The sequence below is a fragment of the Varanus komodoensis genome, unplaced genomic scaffold (assembly GCF_004798865.1).
Source record: "Varanus komodoensis strain SLA01 unplaced genomic scaffold, ASM479886v1 scaffold132, whole genome shotgun sequence".
NCBI classification, from domain to species: Eukaryota; Metazoa; Chordata; class Lepidosauria; order Squamata; family Varanidae; genus Varanus; species Varanus komodoensis.
Window position 1 is genome coordinate 207,150 of NW_025335381.1, and position 21,010 is coordinate 228,159.

The window sequence follows — 21,010 nt, forward strand, 5'->3', positions numbered from 1 at the left end:
CCTGGCAAGGGGATGGAGGGCCGGGCTCTGCGTGTGGCAGGGATGGGCGAGGGCCCAGGCGCGCCAGGGGCAACGGGCCCCAGTGCCGTGCCTGGAGATTCTCCGGCCTCGGGCAAGAGGGGGCCCAGCTGGCCGACCCGTTTCTGCAGCGGCTCTTGGCCTCGCTGGCACGGCCGCCTCAGTGGCGGACGGGGGGATGCCCGGGCCGGGAGCGGATATGCGTCCGCGCAAGCCAGAACCAAGACAGGCTCTCAAGCGGCTGGCCCAAGATTTATGGCCCCGAAGTGGCAAAGAATGCGGGGCTGGCAAGACGCCTCCCTCCGCAGGAAGGCTCCTTGCGAGATGAAAGCCGCTCCTCGGCGGGGCGGGAAGGGGCCTTCATGCCACGGCTGGAGACCCGGCCCGATGGATGGAGCCCTCCTCTACCAGGCTGCCGGGGCGGGGAGGGGGCTCCTCGGTGGGCCGGGCCCCCTCGCGAGGAGACCATGGGGAGGGGGTGCACTGCAGAGGGGAGAGGTTGGGAGCACTGGGAGGGGAGGGCGGGGGGCGGAGCCTCCTCCAACTCAAGATCCAGTTTCAACAAGTGCTTCTGTCCAGAGAAGGAGCTGAGCGGAGTGAACAAGCAATCTATTTAAAGCAGGCAAGCACGGGTCGCTCAGCCGTTTGATGTGTATTTTGTGCATGTGCATCGTGCACAACTAGACTCGCTGCCGTGCTCCTGGCCCCCGGCCCCCCTTCTCCTTCGCCGGATCCTCTCTCTCTCCATCTCCGGCTCCAGCGAGGATGGGGAAAGGGGTAAGTACTGGAGTCTGAGTCATGCCATCGCTGAAACGGAGCCTTGCGGTGGAGGTGGAGGGCTCGGAAAAGTCCCAGGAAACGGGAAGAACTCCGGGCCGGGCGGGTGTTTACAGGAGGCTGCCGCGGGCCCTGGAAATGCCACGGAACGTGGACGCGTGGCTGGTGGCGTGTTTCAGGGTGCATGGAAGAGGAAGCCCTGGAAGGGGCGGAAGAGATGCGAAGAGCTTGTTTGTGCAGCTGGGTGTCCTGCGGGGTCGCGCCTGCGGAGCCGTCTCTTCCTTCCCTGCGAGACCGAGCGTCTTTGCTCCCAAGCCACGATGTCCGTGGAGAGCCCCCGGGCCCGCCGGAGGCCGGCATCCAAAGGGCGCTGCGGGGTTCATGGCCGCACCCCTGGGACGTGGCCAGGGTGGATGCATCTGGAGCGGGCCGTGGGACCCAGATAAACACAGGTCCTGCACAGCGCAAGCTGCTCTCAGGCCCTCGGGACGCGATGTGTGGTGGAGCCGGACTGCCCTTGCAATGCGGGAGCCCGCCGGCCCGGCCAGCGGACCTCCGAACCTCCCCGCACAGCACTCCCAAGCCCAGGGACGCGCTGGCCACCCGGGGGAGGACATGCCGCTGTCACCCCCACTTCATTCGGGGGATGTGCTGGGGCGAGATCACACCCCCTTCCCCCGCATCTTCCCCATCCCTTCCCTCGCCTCAGCACATCCGTTCAGGAAAACGGCAAAGTTCTGCCCCACTCCTGAAGCCTCGCTGCGACTGTGGACGGGGCTCTGCACCCAGAACCTGTGGCCTTGGCCACTGCGTCAGGCCGCCGGCAACCGCGTCACAGCAGCAGCTGGCGAAGGCCGCCGTCTCAGCTGTCAGAGAGGCGCTTGGGTGCCCCGCGCGAGTCGCCGAGCGGACAGGCCGAGTGTGGCTGCGTCCCGGGACCTGCTGAACTGCTCTCACATTTGCATCCCGCCGTTCTGCCAAAACCGAACAAGCAAATCAATTCAGTGATGCAAGCTGTGTTTAGATGTTTCAGAGATGTTGGAAACTGTGCGGAGCAAACGATCACGAGGGGCTCCCCTCGTGCAGGGCTTCCAGCGTTTCTCTCTGAGGCATGATTCTGTGCAACCTGAAAAGCACGCCTTGTTCTGAGCCCTCAAAACGGGCCGATGGAAAGGCGGCCATCGCTGTCCCCCCGATTCTTGCCTAACCAATGCCAAAGGCTCCCAGAATGTGCGTAAACTGAGGGCCAGTCACCAAATCCATCTGTTTGCTGCACCGCTAAAGAGCGCCCTCCACTGCCCCTGCTGGGTCCCAGCGAGGCTCACCAGGTGAAGGGAGGGCAGGTGAGCCCTTCAGGTGTCCGGACTGCTTGCTTGCTTGCTTTTTGCATGTCAACACCAGCAACCTGAATCCGTGCCCACGGCCAGTGCCCACTCAATCCAGAGCCTCTTGATGTCTTTACTTGCGAAACGCCACCTCCTGGCACTCAGGGAAAGCCACCACGGCGGCCCCCGCCGATGCCGGAAGGAGACGTCTGCCAAACGGGATAGGAACTACCTGTCAGCCTGTTTGTGATCCGGGTTGACAGATGCAGAGGAAGCCGGATGGGTGCGCTGAGGACTGGACATTCACACATGCCCTGCTGCCAAAACTGGGTCGGCGTCCTGGCTGCTTGTCTCCCTTCTCTTGGGATCCAGATTGTGCGAGAGAGCCTGGATCTTCGGGAGAAGGCAGAAAAGCACCTGGAGAGCCTTCCCTGTTTGGGGTGTTAGCGGGGGGGCAAAGCCAGACCTAGAAGAGTTGCCCTCCTTGAACAGGAGAGGAGGCCCCGCGGGGGGAGCGCTGCCAGGACAAACGCACAGAGACTCTGCCTCCGTCGGCCATGCCTGGGCGCAGAGCAGCCCTGGGCTCAGACCACGCGTGGAGCCGGCCCGGTCGCCTGCTGCAAGCACAACGCAGGCACGGCTCCGTGGGCACGTCCACCCCTCTGGCTGCAGCCATCCGCGGGGGCTGCCGAGGCTCCCACAGCCGGGGACTGAGCGGGGCGGGGACGGGGCCCTGCTGGCGCTAGCCCACCGGCGCAAAGGACGGGCCGCCTGGCCTCGGACCACCCCCGCGAGGCCCTGCAAGCCCCCCGACACCCCGATCCGAGGGGGCAGCACCCCTGGGGCCTGCGGGGCCCCCTGCAGAAGCTCCCCCAAGAGGGCCTGGGGGATGGGAAGGGCCCCCTCTGGAAGGGGGCATTTGAGGGTGCCACAGCCACCCCTTCGCCAGCAGCCCAGAGCGGCTGGATCGCGTGGGGCAGTGGGTGCTCTGGGGAAGGACGAACGCCTGGCTTGGCTGCCGGGCTCATGCTCAGCTCGGCCCCCCAGGCCACACTGGGGGGCCACGGGGCCCCCAAGCACCGGCCCGGCCGAGGCAGATGTTTATTCAGCATCCGAAAATAAAAAGAGGAGCTCATCATCCACGTTCACGGAAAAGTCCTCTGGTTGCCAAGAACAACGCGGCTTGCGGGGTCGCCTGGCGGAGCGGTTCGGGGACGTGGGAAGGCAGCGGGGAGAGGGGGCAGAGCCTCCCCCGGGGACCAGTCCTGGCATCCGCGGAGCAGGCAGCCGGCTGCTCGCTCTGCCAGCCTCGGCTCACCTCCCAACAGGAAGAAGCGGGCTGCGGCGCGTCACCCCCCGTTTATAAATAGACCGTGTGATGCCGAGGCTCTCGCGTCAAGCGGCCTGGCGGTGCCGTGGGCACTGCTGCTGCCCCCCACCCTCAGGACCTGGCCCCCTTCTCGGTCTGGGCAGAAGGCTGCCGGGTGAGGCACACGAGATCTGGCGAGGCGCACGGATCTGCGCCTCCAGTCTCTTCCGCACCCCCTTGCCCTGCCCTGCGCTCACTTTTCTGAGAGCTGCCTGCAGCACCTTGGAGCCTCCGTGCCCCCCACCCCAGATTCCCGGGTCCGTGCATGGTCCCCAGGCTGGCCACGCAGCACTGCCGCCCCACGACGCTTCCGCGCACGGCCCTCAGGCGCCGCGGCAGCTCGTGGGCCCGGCTGGTCCGCTGCGTGGTGCACGCTGTGGTGGCGTTGCATAAGCTGACCCAGGGCAGGCACCGTTCGGCAGGAGCCGCACCTCCACAGGGCCCCCCGAGCCGAGCCTGGGGCTCACCCTGCGCCTTCCCCGTGGCACCAGGCAATGGGCAGCTGGGGGGGGCTGCCACTTAGTTGCTCCTGGCGCCGTGAGGATGAGAAGGGAGCCCCCTGGGGGGAGGCCATGGCGGGCATCCTGCCCAAGGGCCCCCAGCCCCTGGAGAGGCGGAGAATGGCCTGCCCCCGGCTCCCTGCCGCACCCTGCCTGTCGTCCGGGCACTGGCCCAGCGCCCCCCAGCCACCAAGCCATCCAAGGGGTGGACAGAGGGTCCCCCTCCCAGGCCACGAAGGAGCGCTTCCCCGCGTCCCCAGCAGCCAAGAGCAGCCCGGGCCAAGCCGAGGTTCCGGCGCAGGAGAGGACAGAAGACGCCTCCTTTGTGCCGCGGCACAGAGCCCTCTTTCTCCCGGCTGAAAAGGCAGCGGCCTAAATCGCCGAGGCTGCCGGAGGGCCGTCGCTTGCCAGCCTTTTGTGCCGCTCGTTGGGGTCCCTTGCAACACCAGCACAAGACCATGCCTGGCATGCTAACCGCGCCCCCCCCCCTTGTGCCAAGACGGGCTGCCAGCCGTCCGCTGCGGCAGCATCCCCGTCAGTCAGGCCACGCGTGGCATGACGGGCAGGAGGGGAGCAAGGCGGGGGCTCTGCCAGGGAGAAACCGGCCAGTGGAGCTGCGGGGCATGAGAACGGGGCCAGGGGCAGCCGGGGGTGGGGGCCCATGACCCTCTGGCTTGCCCTCTTCCCGGTGCCTTTCAGAGCCTGCATGGCCAGGCTGGACTGTTCCCCATCACACAGTCACAAAACGAACCGAAGAACACACTCACAACATCACGGTGTGGGAGGAACAGGCCCGGGCTTCCTACGGACACAAAAAGATTTAGCTGCCACACTCAAAAACTTCGTTCTCATTGCCGTGTTTATCTGTATTCCACCTTTTCCCAGGACTGAGACTCAAGCCAGCTTGCAACATGCAGCAGCTATTCAATTAACAGAGTAATGCAAATGCGCAGAAGTGAAAGGGATAATTAGAAAAGCTAGAATATCAAAATTATATACATGCCTGACTTAAAATGCTAGTAGAAGCGATGCAGTCGAGAGAACCAGCCTGACTGCGTCTGGTATAACGGGGTGGATGCCTGTCTAGCCCCCCAAGGATGGGAGTTGCAGAGCCTTGGGGCAGCCCCCAAGAAGGGCTGTTCCCACCAAGGGTGGCTGAGTGGAGGTGGGAGCAAAGGAGGCCTCCCCACAGATCCCAGGGCACAGGCCGGCTCATGCGGAGGACGCGGTCCTTCAGGTTGCCTGCGCTGGAACTGTACGGGCTTTCCAGTTCAACACCAGCACAGGCCTTTGAATGTGTCTGGAAACAGACTGGAGCCAGTGGAGGCGGTGGCGGCTCCCCGCAGCCATTTCCAGTCAAGAGCCTGGCAGAAGCCCCCCAGGCCGCTGGGGTTGCCAACCCTCTTCCGAGGCAGCCCCACGCAGAGCGCATCGCAGCAGTCCGAGCTGCAGCTGGCCTCTCCGGGAGGGACACGGCCCCCGCCAGCACGGGCGGCTCCTGGCCTTCCCAGGGGCCAAAGTGCCACCGCCAGGCCCAGCCCTCCCCCGGCCCACCCTCATCTGGGGGTGCCTGCCTAGCTGACAGCTCTTCTCCCTCCCCAGGAAGGACGCGAATCGGCACCCCCCGGCGCGACTGCTGAGAATGGCGGCGGGAAGAAGAAGCAGAAGGAGAAGGAGCTGGACGAGCTGAAAAAAGAGGTCAACCTGGTAAGAGAGGCCACGGGGAGGCATGCCGGGGGGGGGGGCTAAGGCAGCCCCCCCCAGCCCTGATGAATCCAAGGAAAACTGCCCCCTCCGGGACACAGCCCCGGCCCTCCTGGCTCAGGAGGGGGAGCTGGGCGGAATGCGCCTCCTTGGTGTGCAGGGGGCGACCTTTGGATCCAGTTCCCCCGCAAGGTCACGCAGCTCTCGTGTCCCCGTGACTCACGGCCCGGCCTGTCTTCCTCCCCTCCCCTCCCCTCCCAGGATGACCACAAGCTGTCCCTGGACGAGATCAGCAGGAAGTATCAAGTGGACCTGTCCAGGGTGAGTCCAGCGGTTGGTTGGTTCCTTCCTTGCCGCCGGCACCCCACCCACAAGACGCCCCGTGCTCCTCGTGCCCGTGGGCCCCTCGCGGAGGTTGGGGGGAGATGGGCGATGCCTCTCCCAGCCCTGGAGGGGTGGACCGCTCCCCAGACGGGCGGCTGTGCTCAGCCACGCACACGGCTGGAACGCACCGTGAGCCGTGTCCTCCCCCAAGGCGAGGGCAAGCCCGACCCCTCTGCCCCATGCCTTGATGCGCCCCCGTGCCACAGCCCCCCGCGTGTTCCCGTGGCCCCCCGTGCCCTCAGCCCCCTCGCCGGCCTGGCCCAATGTGGCCCTCACCCCGTCCCCTTCCTCCTGCAGGGCTTGAGCAACGCTCGGGCCGCCGAGATCCTCGCCCAGGACGGCCCCAACGCGCTGACACCCCCTCCCACCACGCCGGAGTGGGTCAAGTTCTGCCGGCAGCTCTTCGGAGGCTTTTCCATCCTCCTGTGGATCGGAGCCATCCTCTGCTTCCTGGCCTACAGCATCCAGGCTGCCATGGAGGACGAGCCGGCCAACGACAACGTAAGTCCCGCGGCCTCACGCCGGGTGCCGGGCACGAGTCTGACGGCACGGACACCTTCTCGGCCCAGCCGCAAATCCGCCGCCCACACGGTGCTTCTCGCGTGTTACACAAGACCAGCCAAGGCCCCCACCTCCGAAAAGCCCTCCAGAACGGCGACCTCCCAAGAAAGACACACGGCCACCCGCTAAAACCCAAAGCGATTCACAGGATGGGCATCATGCGAACATGAGATGCCGGCGAAATGTTTGATCTGTTGAGGACACGAGCACCACTAAGCCCCGCTAAACCTTATGGGAAGGCAGAGGAGGGGGCTGGTGCGTCCGCCTCTCCACCCCGTGGCTCCAGAAATTCTGGGGCCAAGCAGCTGGCCTTGCACACGCCCCCGGCCGCCTGTGCCCGCCCCCCCCCCCCGTGCTTCCTCCCCAGGAAGGGAATCACTGGCCTTGTGGGGCTGGCCAGCCTTTCTTATTCACAGCGGCTTTTCGTTAAGAAAGAAAAGGGCTCATTTCACGGCTGCCTTTGTTCCTTTCCCCTTTTTCTGCGCTCCTGGGGCGTTTTCCTAGCATCTGCGCACAGGTGGGGCGCCCTGGAGTCAAGGGCAAAGGGTTGCGTCTGAACCCGCCAGAGCCCCGCCTGGCTTCGGGGACAACCCTGCAGCCCCGGGCATTGTCCTGGCCCTTTGCCCAACTGGCCAGGCGAGAAAAAGGCTCCTTTCCTGCCGCGGAAGCTGGAACCCGAGCGAGCGGCATCCCCTTCCCTTCCCTTCCCTTCCCTTCCCGAGCAGCCTTCGGGGCGCCATGAGCAGGCGATAATCGCTTCAGCCGAAAGGGGGGAGACGCGGGGGCAAAAGGCGGAACCCTTCGCGAGAGGCGGGGCTGGGGCGCCGAGCCCTCCCCCCAAAATCCCCAACCCACCTGAGCGCTCCGAGGAGGTCGGGCTGGCCCTCCGGAGACCGGCTGCAGCGCGCCGCCCGCCGGGCCTCCTTGGTGGCGGCGCCGCCCCCGGGAGGCCCCGCCCACACGCGGCGGAGAGGCGCCCCCCCCCGGGCGGGGCCGCCTGCGGGGCCAGGCGCGCGCTTCCGCCCGGGGGGGGCCGCCCCCGCCACGTCTGCCGCGCCCCAAGGCACCGTGCGTCGCCGGGCCCGAAGCCCTGTTGCGCCCTGCAGATGTGCAGGGGGGGGGCCCTTCAGCAGCCCTGCCTGCGGCTCCACTGGTGAGGCACGCGACCCCCCCATCGCGCATCCGCATCCTCGCTATGTTGGCGCGCAGGGAGCCAAACACCCAACGCCAATTGCCAAAGGGCAGTTCTGTGCCCGCCTCCCCGGAAGAAAACGGGGCCTGCGTGCCGGGCTTTCCCTGGGAGCAAGCGCCCCCCCCCCCCGCCCTGCGGAGGGCAACCCACCCCCACCAGCCTCCCCCACGAATATCTGTTGGCAAAAGGAGGAGAAAGTGCTGCGGCACATGCAGTGCCCGGGGGCACCCGCGGTTCGGGGAGGCAGGGGCTTCAGGGGCCAGGCGGGCCGCGGGCAGCAGGCACCGGCCTCTGGCCCTGGGGTCAAGCCATGCGGCATGGACTGCACGCAGTGAGTGTGGGAATCAGTTCCTGAATCCCAAAGCAGAATGTCCGTCCGTCCGTCCGTCCTCCCTCCCTCGTCTTCCATCTCCGAGAACAAGCCAGCACACCACCTGCCCTCTTGGACGTGGAAGTGGCTTTGAGGGCTTTGTCAGCAGTCAGGCCCGTGTGTCCTGTGGCGGCACAGAGCGGCCTCCTGACTCTGTCTTTGTTTCAATTTACAACACACACACACACCACATCAAACTGTTGATGGAACATTTCCCATTTAACACTTCCCCGCATCACAGGCAAAAATATAGGGGCAATGTATAATCTTTAGTGTCTTTTGCATAGGCTGAAGAAAGGCCCTGACAAATTCTGCGGTGTATGCCCCCGATTCTCATGCACAATAAAACCACGCTGTATTTTATTTTTAAGAGCTGGTATTTTGACTTTGTTTTCACCCATTTCAGTTGCAAAATCATTTTTCCTTCTGCAGCTATTTGCCATGTCTCCCTATACCAAGATTGCAGTGTTAGAATTTCTGCAATTCCCAATGTTCAGTTTTTACCAGGAGAGCGGTCCTCAAGAGCCAGGATCTGGCCTTGCAGCCAACTCCGTTTCTGTCTCCCCAGCTCTACCTGGGGGTGGTCCTGGCAGCGGTTGTCATTGTCACCGGCTGCTTCTCCTACTACCAGGAGGCCAAGAGCTCGAAGATCATGGACTCCTTCAAAAACATGGTGCCCCAGGTAAGGCTCTGCCCCATCGCGGGGCGTGGGAGGGCAGCTGCTGGGCACTCCGGGGTGCCCCCTTGAGCCAAGAGGTCCAGCGGCCTTCTTGAAATCGGACCCACCCTGCCGGTCTGGACCACGGGCCGCATCCACAGCCTTCCCCAGCCACCTTGGCTGTTCGGCAGTTGCGTTTATCTCATTCTATACCATTTCATTTCTGCACCACCCAATACCAACGGCTCTCTGGGTAGTTCACAACATTTCACAAACCAGAGATCATAAATACATTACAACACAACAGGAGTTTCCCATGTGCAAACTAAAGAACAATTCGACGAAGCCCTGGAGACGCGTTCATTTACCTTGCCATCACTCAGTCAGTCTCGGCTGGGTGCTTTTGTGGAGATGCCGGCCCGTTTGAACGGTCTGTGTTCTCCGTCTCGCTTGTGCCTGCGCGTATTGCGCTTTGGGGTCTGTAGGCCGCCCTGGGAGGGCTCTCAGTCTGTTGAAGCAAACAACCACCGAATCGCCCCAACGTCATGCACAGGCATCGCAACGCGTGCTCCTGGGCCCTAAATGCCAGCGTCCCGCTGCCCAGCTGTGGCTCCCTCTCCATGCCAGGCCCTGTTTTTGAGACCCCACAGCAAGACCCCCCACAGGCCTGCATTCCCGCCACCTGCTCTCGCCCCCATCCTCTGGCCTTTCCCCACCGTGCCTGGACAGCGGGAGTGGCCAGGGCGGGGTCCCGTCTCCCTCCTCACACCCCGCCAGCTGCCTCCGGGCGAGGGCCAGCGCTCAGGCGGGCTGCGGTGGAGGAGAGGAGAGGAGCTGCGGCGGGGCCTCTCCGTGTGGATGTGGGCGCCCGGCTGCTGCCTGGCCACGGCGGCGCAGGCAGGCAACCGATCCGACGCGAGAGGAAGCCGCCTGCGCAAAGCTGCGCCCGTGCTTGTTGTGTGTGCTTTTCCAAGGCGAACAGGCTGTAGCGCGCACCGAGCAAAGCAGCCCACAGACGTGTGCAGGGCAAGCGCAGGCAGGCTTCAAGCGGGGGGGGGGGGGCGGCACCCGTGGGGCTGCCGGTCCGCAGCCTCGTGGACCCGGAGAAGCGCTCTGCTGCCCTCTTGTGGCTGACGGGGGGCAGTCCGTCCCCCGACGGTGCCCACTTTCCCCACACAGACTGGCACCCAGTCCGGGCGCCAGTGTGGCCTTCCCTCGGCTGCTCTGAGGGCAGACAGGCCCCTGCCCGCTGATGAGCCTCCGGCGCCTCGTCCCCGCCGGGCGCTTCTCTGCCTGACGGTTTCCTCCGGCGGGTCTCCCCAGAGGACTGGCGGCGGGAGGCTGGCTGCAAAATCCACCAGCACAAAGCAGCCCCGGCCCCGTTCCGGCCCAGTCTGCGCCTGCCTCTCACGGGCCTCTGGGGACGCCGGCCGGAGCTGCCATGGCTACGTCCCCACTCTGGCTCTCCGGAGACGGTGGCCTTCACAGGTCCAGGGCTGGGGGGCTGCGGCAAAGGTGCCGGGTGGGAGCTCAGGCAAGGGAGGGGGGCGCCCCACGAGGCGCTCTGCCCCTCCCGAAACGCCTCTCCTCCCCAGCAAGCGCTTGTGATCCGGGAGGGCGAGAAGATCCAGATCAACGCGGAGAACGTGGTGGTGGGGGACCTGGTGGAGGTGAAAGGCGGAGACCGAGTCCCGGCGGACCTGCGGATCATCTCCTCCCACGGCTGCAAGGTGAGGCGGGTGGGCGCGGGACCTGCCCACCCCGCGATGCGAGAGCAGCCCACGGAGCCTGGCCCTCCTCCCTGCCCCTCCCACCTCGGAGGCCTCTCACGCCCCCCCCCCCCCCGCTGGTCCCGGCTAGGTGGACAACTCCTCCCTGACGGGCGAGTCGGAGCCGCAGACCCGCTCCCCGGAGTTCACGCACGAGAACCCGCTGGAGACCCGCAACATCTGCTTCTTCTCCACCAACTGCGTGGAAGGTGCGTGGGCGGCACGGGCCGGGGGGGGCAGGGCCTTGCACGGCGACCGCGCTCCTCCGGGGGGCCGGCGCGGCTGCGGCCCCGGCCGGCTTGCAGGAGCACCTCGAGGGATCCCCGAGGGACACGCCGTGGGCGGCCCTCCCATCGGCCTCGGGGCCGCGAGGCCGGGAAAGGGGGCTGACGGCCGCCCTCTCCCGCTGGCCCAGGCACGGCCCGGGGCATCGTCATCTCCACGGGGGACCGAACCGTGATGGGCCGCATCGCCTCACTGGCCTCCGGGCTGGAGGTGGGCCGCACCCCCATCGCCATGGAGATCGAGCACTTCATCCGCATCATCACCGGGGTGGCCGTCTTCCTGGGCATGTCCTTCTTCATCCTCTCCCTCATCCTGGGCTACACCTGGCTGGAGGCCGTCATCTTCCTCATCGGCATCATCGTGGCCAATGTGCCGGAGGGGCTGTTGGCAACCGTCACGGTGAGCGGGGCCGTCCGCCTCGGCGGGAGGGGCAGAGGACGAGCCAGAGTCCCGAAGCAGCGGGCGGGGGCTGCCCTGCAGGAGGGGCTGCTGCCAGGGACTGGCTTGCCCCCGGGGTGGCCCGACCTCGCCAAGGGCAGCTGTGAGCAAGCCCACGAGGCACGGAAGGCCCCTGCCGCTGACAGGCAGCAGAAGGGACCGGAGATCCCGGGGGGGGGGCGCTCCCACCAAGCCAGCCCGCCTGCCACACGCCCCCAGCATTCCCAGCAGAGTCTGTGGGAAGCCCTGCGAACGGTGGCTGAATTTCCAGCGCTGCCACGTGACGTGTGCTGGTTCCCCAAACAGTTTCTGTGAGTCCACTGGACCTTTATGCAAGCTGAAGCGGAGACCCATCATGCCACAAAGCACAGGCGGGCGGCCGGGTGCCCCCCAGGGGTCCTGCGGGGCAACTCTCGCCGCCTCGGCCCGGGGGCCTCGCCCGAGACGCCTGGGAGGCACCAGGTGGCCTGATCCTGAGAGAGAGAGAGAGAGAGCACGGGAGGGGGCTGGGGTCCCACCTTTCTCGCCCAGACTGGGGGCACCCAAGGCGGCGCAAAGCAGCACTGGCAAAGCCCCAGGCAGGTGCAGAAGCGCGCAAGCAAAGCGATTCGTGAAAGACAAAGGAGCGAGGACCAAAACGGGAGGAAGCGGCGTTCTGAGCGCAGGAGGAGGGCAGATGGGGGGGGGGGGGGCTGCTCGGGCCCCCCACCTCCCCCCCCCCCCCGCAGGTGTGCCTAACGCTCACGGCCAAGCGCATGGCGCGCAAGAACTGCCTGGTGAAGAACCTGGAGGCCGTCGAGACGCTGGGCTCCACCTCCACCATCTGCTCCGACAAGACGGGCACCCTCACCCAGAACCGCATGACGGTCGCCCACATGTGGTTCGACAGCCAGATCCACGAGGCCGACACCACCGAGGACCAGTCCGGTGAGGGCTCTCCCGCCTCTCTGGGGCACGGCGGGCAGGGCGCGCCTGCCGGGAGCGCTGGGGGCCGACGGGGCGCCTTTCCTGGCGCCTCGGGACATGCTCGGTGCCAGCCGGCCGGCTGGCAGGGGGCAGGCAAAGGGGCCCCTGAGCACCGGGGCGATTGGGGGCCCAGCAGGCCCCCCAGGGCACCGTCTCCTGCGCAGGCACCGTGCTGCTTGCGTTATCCCCGCAACCTCGCAGCAGTTCCTGCAGGGATGGGCTGGAGCATCCATGACACGGACTGGGGCCTGCAGGGCACTAAATGCGGGCAGAGGAAGGCGGGCCGCCTTGTCCTGGGTTGGGGGTGCCGGCGATCCCGGCGAGTGACCCCCTCTGCTGGTGCAGAGCTGCCGAGCCGGCTGTGGCTCTGCTTCCGAGCGCGGGAGTCTGGCTTGCCGCGGTGGGCTGGCTTTGCTCCATGGGCCTGCCCCGCCGCCCCCCACCGCCTGAGCCCCCATCCCCTCTCCCCCCAGGAGCCACCTTCGACAAGCGCTCCCCCACCTGGACGGCCCTGGCCCGCATCGCAGGTCTCTGCAACCGGGCCGTCTTCAAGGCAGGCCAGGAAAAGGTCCCCATCTCGAAGGTACAGGGCCGCGTGCCGTGGGCCCTGCAGAGTCCGGGGCACCCGATTCTGCGGGGGGGGGGGGGCGCAGTCGGCAGTCCTGCTAGCGAGGGCATGAGGGCACGCGGCCCCTGCCGGCCCGGCTCCGATGCAGCGCCTCCTGGCGGGAGCTCCTCCCGCATCTGCCCTGGCCCCTCTCCTGCACAGCGGCTGCAGGGAGGGCTCCGTCAGCCGGGGGTGGGGGTCCAGCTCGGCCAGGGTCTGACACTCCCCTTTGCAGAGGGACACGGCCGGCGACGCCTCCGAGTCCGCACTGCTGAAGTGCATCCAGCTCTCCTGCGGGTCCGTCAAGAAGATGCGGGACAAGAACCCCAAAGTGACGGAGATCCCCTTCAACTCCACCAACAAGTACCAGGTGGGGGGGCTCTCAGTGGAGGGGGCGCCAGCAGGCTTGTCCCGGGGAAGCAGGCGCTGGGTGAGAGGCCCCCCGCTCCCTCCATGGCTCAGGCGCGATTGCACAGTCGCCCGGCACCCGAATCGCAGAAGCGACTCCGGGACTCGGGGCCCGTCTCTGGGTCCCCCTTGCCGGGAGGCACGCTCCATGAGCGTCGGGCTGCCCCGGCGGGCTCAGAGGACCCGTAAGCTCCCCCAGCCCAGCCGAGGGATTGCAGCAGCCCCAGATCACAGCGAGGGTCCGGCAGCGGCTCACGCTTTGGGGTGTACAGGAAGGCTGAGAAGGCGGGGAGCCTGGCCGAGCCCGGGGCGCATCCCGCGCACTGGGGGGGCACCGTCCCCGCGACTCCCGGCCTGCCAAGCTCTCAGCAGTGGGCCAGTCGGGAGGCGATCTCCTGGCAACGGGAGCAGCTGCCGCTCAAGTGCCCATGTTTGCCTTCCCCTTCCCCCATCGCTCATTATGTGTGACAATAATCATCATGACGATGATGATGAGGAGGAGGAGGAGGCGGAGGCGGCTGCTCTATAAATAGGGGCAAACTGCATAACTATAAACAAAAAGCAGGCAGCAATTGCCGGCTGAGGCAAAGCAAGACGATGAATAAAAGACCATCATTTGTGCGTCGTGGGAAGCCAGCAATAATCATCACCGAGTCCAGAAGATGAAATCTGGAATTCCAAGCCATGTCTTTAGAAACAGGAAGGAGCACGAGGGAGAGGCAGATGGAGAGCAAGACCCCTCGGCCGGCCCACCCGCCACCAGGAGAGCGATCTCCGCCCCTGTGTGCTCCCACCGTCATCTCCTTCCTGGGTGCCCGCCGGCCCACCCCTCGGCCCCTGCATCCATCCAGACAGGGCTCCCCTGGAGTCCGCCAGGCCTTCCCCAGGCAGCCGAGCTGATACGCGGCCTCTGGGGGGACCCGCGCCAGGCCTCGCCTTCCCTCCTGGCTCCGTAGCGAGCTCCAGAACGGGCGAAGTTTGTGGGGAGTCTGCCAGGGGGCGGGGGGCACTTATTGCAAGACTGGCAGCCCCCCCACAACATCTCGGAGGTGCCAGTTTGTAGGATGCTTCCTTACTGGGGAAGTTCTGCCCCATGTACGGCAAACGGGCGGCCGGCAAACGGGCGCACACATGGCACACGCCGGGATCGCGCCTGGACGGGCAAAGCACGTGGCGCCCGGCGGCCCTCCTGGCCCAGGCGGACAGGGGCGTGCCCGCCTGCAGGGCCGGCGTGCTGCCTCAGTCAGGGAAGCCCGTGGGCGCCGCCCCCGCTCAGGCCGCCTTCTGCCCGCAGCTCTCCATCCACGAGCCAGAGGACAAGCCCCACGGCTACGTGCTGGTGATGAAGGGGGCTCCCGAGCGGATCCTGGACCGCTGCAGCACCATCCTCCTGCAAGGGCAGGAAGTGCCGCTCGACGAGGAGATGCGCGACGCCTTCCAGAACGCCTACCTGGAGCTGGGCGGGCTGGGCGAGCGCGTGCTGGGTGAGCGCTGGGGCCGGGCTGGCCAGGCAGGTGGGGGGGCCCGGGGGCTGCTCCGGACACAGCCGCGGCCCCCTCGGCCTCAGACGCGGGGCTCAATCTCAGGCAGGGCGGAGGATCTGGCCCCCCAGGCCCTGTGCCGGCACTCTGCCCCCCTTCGGGGCGTGGGACCTCATGCAGGGGGCGTCCCCCCGCATGGCAAAGGCACCCAGGGCCACGCGTGCCTCCGGCTTCCCCTTGGCTACGCCGGCACGGCGGCCCCGTGAGCGCGCTCAGGCTGCCCGGGCTACCCGCCCCCCTTCGCCGCTGGCCCTCCAGCGCTTCGTGGGGGGCTTGGGCCTGCTCTGGGCTCTCTGGGGTGGGGGGCTGCTGAGGCCGAGACCCACGGGGCGCTTTCAGAGCGGCCCCCGAAAGCGGTGCCGAGGCATGTGAGGCGCACGTGGGGAGCTGCGGGAGCCGCGGAGGGCGGCTCTGCCGAGGGGGCGCCGTGGCCTCACTGGCCGTCTCCTCGCCCCAGGCTTCTGCCACTACTACCTGCCCGAAGAGCAGTTTCCGCGCGGCTTTAAGTTCGATGTGGACGAGCTGAACTTCCCCATCACCAACCTCTGCTTCGTGGGGCTCATGTCCATGATCGACCCCCCGCGGGCCGCGGTGCCGGACGCCGTGGGGAAGTGCCGGAGCGCCGGCATCAAGGTAACCCGGCTGGGCGGGAGGGGCGGCCGCGAGGACGTGGGAGCGAGACGCTTCCAGAGGAGCCCGGAGCCACTGAATCGCCTCCGTTCCGTTTCCAAAACTGCACCGCAGCTCCCTTCGCTTCCTTCCCACTACGAAGCTCAAGGGATCACAGATCAGACCCAATAAAACAGGGAGAGAGCAGCCCACGCGTCGCCAGGCGAAGAGCCGTTCGCGTGGGCCACTCTGACCCCCGGCCGGGTGCACAGATAGGGCTTCAACTGGCAGGCAAAGCGTAGGGGATCGGGGTCTATGAGCCACGGGGGGGGGGGGCGCGGGGTCCTGCCAGGCTGCCTGCGTCAGATTCCCAGCGAACGGCTGTGCCGAGAGGCTTCTCCCTCCGGCTCTCCGGGCAGGAGCGCCACCGCGGACATGCCCCCACCGCGCGCGGCTCGCTCCTGCCCCACCAGCCTCCGTCCCTCCGCTCCCTGGCAGGTGATCATGGTGACGGGCGACCACCCCATCACGGCCAAGGCCATCGCCAAGGGGGTGGGCATCATCTCCGAGGGGAACGAGACCGTGGAGGACATCGCGGCCCGGCTCAACATTCCAGTCAACCAGGTGAACCCCAGGTAGGCCGGGCTCTCGGCCACCGGGAGGCCCCCGCCGCCGCCTCTCCCCGGCTCCCGCATGCTCGTGGGTCTCCCCCCACAGGGAAGCCAAGGCCTGCGTGGTGCACGGCTCCGACCTCAAGGACATGCCCGCCGAGCACCTGGACGAGATCCTGAAGAACCACACGGAGATCGTCTTCGCGCGCACCTCCCCACAGCAGAAGCTCATCATCGTGGAGGGCTGCCAGCGGCAGGTGGGCCCCCGGGCGGCGAGGGCAGGGGGGCCCCGGGGCCTCGCCCCGCGCCCGTCCCCAAGGGCACTCCCAAGGGCGAGGGGTTCTCCGGGCCCCCGGAGGGGGAGATCACGCCACCTCCCTCTTCACGGGGGTCCCGCGGCCCGGCCCGGCCCCACCGCCCACTGGGCCGAGCCATGCAACTCCAAATGGCCACCGGAAGGAGCCCCCCGCCGGGCTCGCTGCCACCCCGCAAATTGTGAGTGCGGCTACAGAAGGGCCGGGGGGGGGCACGTGGGCCCCAACACCCAATGCCCACGCCCACCCTGTGCGATCGGCCTTTCCGCACTTAGGGGGCGATTGTGGCGGTGACAGGGGACGGGGTGAACGACTCCCCGGCCCTCAAGAAGGCGGACATCGGCATCGCCATGGGCATCGCCGGCTCCGACGTCTCCAAGCAGGCCGCCGACATGATCCTCCTGGACGACAACTTCGCCTCCATTGTGACAGGGGTGGAGGAAGGTGGGTGGCTCCCGGGGGGGGGGCACCCTCAAGCCAGGCCTGGGCCTCCGGCAGCGGCCCCCCTCCAGCAACTCTGCTCGTGGCCCACAGGACGCCTGATCTTCGACAACCTGAAGAAGTCCATCGCCTACACTCTGACCAGCAACATTCCAGAGATCACCCCATTCCTGCTCTTCATCATCGCCAACATCCCGCTGCCGCTGGGCACCGTCACCATCCTGTGCATCGACCTGGGCACCGACATGGTGAGGCCCTCCCCTCCCCACCGGAGCCCTCCGATAGCAGCCTCCTTTTCGCCTCGTGGTTTTACGTGGAAAGTGGCCGGGAAGAGGGAGAAATGAGGCACAATCTCATGCATGCTGCCACGGGCAACAGTCCCGGCGTTCCCCAGCCGGCGTCGGGCACTCATCCCGGGGACCTGGCCGGCCATGAAGGGCCAAACCCCAAAGACGGAGCAGCAGCTCGGTGCAAACAGAAGCTCGAACGTCAGTCGAGCCCGTTCCAGGAGGCAGGGGCTCCAGAAGCCCTCCGAACAGGGGAGAAGAGGGCCCGGGGCCTTCCGCAGAGGCCCACGCTGAGCGCTTCTGCCGTTGGCGCCTTCCGTGCCGATGGGACTGGAGGGAGAGCTGCAGCGGCTTTCCTGGGAACCGCATGTGGATCTTTGGTTGATCCATTTCCCCCAGAACTTGCCCCCCGGAGACTCTGAGCAAGCATGCTTATCCAGTAAACTGGACTAGCTTTGGACAGATGTCCCCTTCCCCTGGGGAGGGCAAAGCAAATGAAGCGGGGGCCATTTCTGCGGTTCTGCGTGGGAGAGGCAGCCGGGGAAGCCAGCCAGCCTCAGTGCCATCTGCCGCTGTAGGTCCCGGCCATCTCCCTGGCCTACGAGGCTGCGGAGAGCGACATCATGAAGAGGCAGCCCCGCAACCCCAAGACGGACAAACTGGTCAACGAACGCCTCATCAGCATGGCCTACGGGCAGATCGGTGAGCCGGCGGTGTTCGGGCAGCCCTCGGGGGCGTGGGTCACCCCAGGGCAACTCCGTTCGTAACCGGGGCTCTGGCAACGTGCTCTCGCACAGACCCGCCAGCAGCAGGACGGCTCCCTTGCGGCCGGCTGAGCAGCCCGCCGGTTAATCCAGCACCGGGCCACCAGCGTTTCCATCTCTAGGGAGTCCTCACATTTGTGCCAGGTGCACAAAACCATGACAAAGCAGACCGGAATATCTATTTTGGGTGGGGGAGAGAGTCTTTCCAAAGAGCTGGTCTGGAGTTCCCGCGTTCATGCGCTCGCACGGCTCCCCCGAGGGCAACCGCACTGCGGCCCCCAGAAACGGCCAGGCACATGGGGAGGGCATTCCCCGGTGGAGAAGCAGTCCCTGCCTCCGCTGCCGGCGAAGCCGCCCGCACGTGGCCTCGGGCCAACCCGCTGCCTGCCCTCCCCAGGCATGATCCAGGCGCTGGGCGGCTTCTTCACCTACTTCGTGATCCTGGCGGAGAACGGCTTCCTGCCCACCACCCTGCTGGGCATCCGCCTGGACTGGGACGACCGCTCCAAGAACGACCTGGAGGACAGCTACGGCCAGGAGTGGGTGAGCGGGCGGGCGGCTGGCCGCACGCAGGGGGCCGGGGAGCCTGTCCAGGGGGCCACACGCCCCGCCCGGCTCCCCGTCCCTCCCCGGCCGCTGTTCGCCGAGCTTGGTAGCGCCTCCCTGGAGCCTCCACCAGGCCTGGCCCGCCTTCCGCTCACCCGCCGTGGGGGCAGCTCAGGATGAGCGGAGAGGCCCCACTGCGGGCAGTGCAGAGGGGGCCGAGGCGAGCGGGGGGCGCACGGGGCTCCGCCCCACCTGGGGCTGAGGAGCCCCCGCTAGGGCCGCTCTCCCTCTGCCCCCGCAGACCTACGAGCAGCGGAAGGTCGTGGAGTTCACCTGCCACACGGCCTTCTTCGCCAGCATCGTGGTGGTGCAGTGGGCCGACCTGATCATCTGCAAGACGCGCAGGAACTCCGTCTTCCAGCAAGGCATGAAGTGAGTCCCAGCGCCCGGTCCCTGGACGCCCCACCGAGGGCTCCGCCGCGCAGGACGGAGCAAGGGGCCGGGGGGACGCGTGCCCCCGGCCAGCTCCTCTTTCCCGTCTCTCCCCCAGGAACAAGATCCTGATCTTCGGCCTGCTCGAGGAAACCGCCCTGGCCGCCTTCCTGTCCTACTGCCCCGGGATGGGGGTGGCGCTGCGCATGTACCCGCTGAAGTGAGTGGCTCGCGGGCCCCGCCGCCCATCCCGGCCGTGGCCACAGCGCTGCTTCCTGGCCAGCGTGCAGCCCCCCGTGGCCCTCAGAGGCCCGGGACGCGCGGCCTCTAAGCCCCTCTCCCCCACAGGGTCACCTGGTGGTTCTGCGCCTTCCCATACAGCCTGCTGATTTTCATCTACGACGAGGTCAGGAAACTCCTCCTGCGGCGCTACCCAGGCGGTGAGTGCCCCCCGAGCCCCCCGGCACGGATCGCCGGCACGCTCACAGGCGCACCGTGGCACACGCCACGCTTGCCGCCGGCACTGGTGCAAACGCCGCGCCTGCCCTTCCCGGCCGGGGAGAGAGGAGAGCGGAGCCGAGCGCGGGGTCCGGGGATGCAGCCGCCTCGCCGGTGGCCCTTCCTTCCACGTTTCCGAAAGTGCAGCCCTTGCTTAGTCACGAGGGCGCCGGAAGCCTTCGCTGCCCTTATGCGTGTGCGTGTGCATCTATCCATTTATTTAAAATATTTGTATCCTCTCATAAAAAAAACTTTCCAGCGAGGCTTACAAAACTATAGCGACTGGTAACGACAACAAACAACCATAAGCAACAAAAACCTTTTATCAGCAAAAAGTCAAAACCGAAAATGTACGGACGCATTTGCCACATTTCTGTGCCATCCCAAAACAAAGACTGCCCTGGGAGGCTCCGAAGCAGCGCTCCCGACCTGGGCGAGCGCTGGCCCCGTGCCCACCGCCCTCACCCGCCCCCTCCCTTCCTTTGCCAGGCTGGGTGGAGAAGGAGACCTACTACTAGCCAGCGAGCCGAGCCGAGCCGAGCCGAGCCCGGAGCAGCTCTCACCACCTGTAGCCCCCCTGTAGCCGGACAGATGCCAATAAACATAATTTAACCTCTGGTGGCCGCCCAGCTGTTGCTTCGCGTGCGCCTGGGGCCCCGAGGGAGGATGCGGCGAGGGGCCGAGGACAAGCCGAGCACACGGGGCGGACATGCGGGGGCCGCGGGAAGGGAGCCGCCCATGGGATGCGTGCGCACTGCGGGGGCGGAAGGGACGGGCACGTGCGCGTTGGCGGCGCGCCCCGTCTGCAGCGTCGCGAGAGGTGCGTGGGGAGGCTGTGGGGCAGAGCGACAGGGGCCGTGCCCAGCAGGGGGTGCGAAGGAGCCGGGACGGGGGGCCCCTGCCGGGGAGCTGTGCCCCCTGCTAGCTGGGGGTGTGTCCGCCTGCGGGAGACCCCCTGCTGGATCGGGGCCCGAGGGCCCAGAAAGGGTTCCTGGGGGAAACGAGTTCCCGTTTCTCGCTGCCGCCTGCTTGCCGTGCTCCCCCGGACAGGGAACACCGGCCTCTCGCCGTGGGGGCGGGAGAGGGACCGGGGCAGGCCGTGGCGTGTGGCTGCTAGCCCCCGGTGCCGCGGAGGAGCTGGGGCGGGCCCCCCGCTGGAAGCCGTGTGGGACGGGCTCGAGGCCACAGATGGCCCCCGTTCCCACCCTGTCCTCTCCCTGCCCCAGGGCACCTCCCGGGCCGGCTTCCACCGGGGCACCTGGCCCGCCCTGGCCCAGGCAGGGCAGACCCCCCTCCGGCCGGCCAGCAGGGTCTGGGCCCACCACCACCGCCGCCTGAGCCTGGAGCCCGGCTTCGCTGCCCGGGCACTAATGACTGCAAGAGGAGCCGGCGGGCAGGAGATTTAAAAATAAGGCCCAGGATCAGCAGAAAGAGCTGAGCGGGTGTCAGAGCTCACTTATGCTGTCAGGCCGAAGTCGGCATTTTGCGCTGATTAAAATAACAGCAGCTGTCCCGCCAGAGCTGCGGTGGGGCTAAAAATACCCCCGGGGCATAGCTTCCCTTAAAGGCTACTGCAAGCGGCGGCACCACGCAGGCAGCCTGGGCTTCGGGCGGGCGCTGCAGGGCCGGATCCCCT

At 67.0% G+C, this 21,010-nt stretch overlaps 1 protein-coding gene across 1 annotated transcript; it reads left to right on the plus strand.

Annotated features, from left to right (window-relative positions):
* The first annotated feature begins 783 nt into the window (after positions 1–783).
* On the plus strand, positions 784–19,955 carry LOC123019603 (sodium/potassium-transporting ATPase subunit alpha-2). The gene is made up of 23 exons (XM_044422608.1): positions 784–795; positions 5,592–5,696; positions 5,955–6,014; positions 6,375–6,578; positions 8,769–8,882; positions 10,454–10,588; positions 10,719–10,836; positions 11,043–11,311; positions 12,079–12,277; positions 12,790–12,899; positions 13,159–13,293; positions 14,626–14,815; positions 15,330–15,505; positions 15,980–16,116; positions 16,199–16,349; positions 16,682–16,850; positions 16,941–17,095; positions 17,713–17,836; positions 18,296–18,441; positions 18,746–18,876; positions 18,995–19,096; positions 19,225–19,316; positions 19,864–19,955. Exons 1-23 carry the CDS (start codon positions 784–786, stop codon positions 19,890–19,892), a joined length of 3,063 nt encoding a protein of 1,020 aa, XP_044278543.1. The 3' UTR covers positions 19,893–19,955.
* Positions 19,956–21,010: the final 1,055 nt, after the last annotated feature.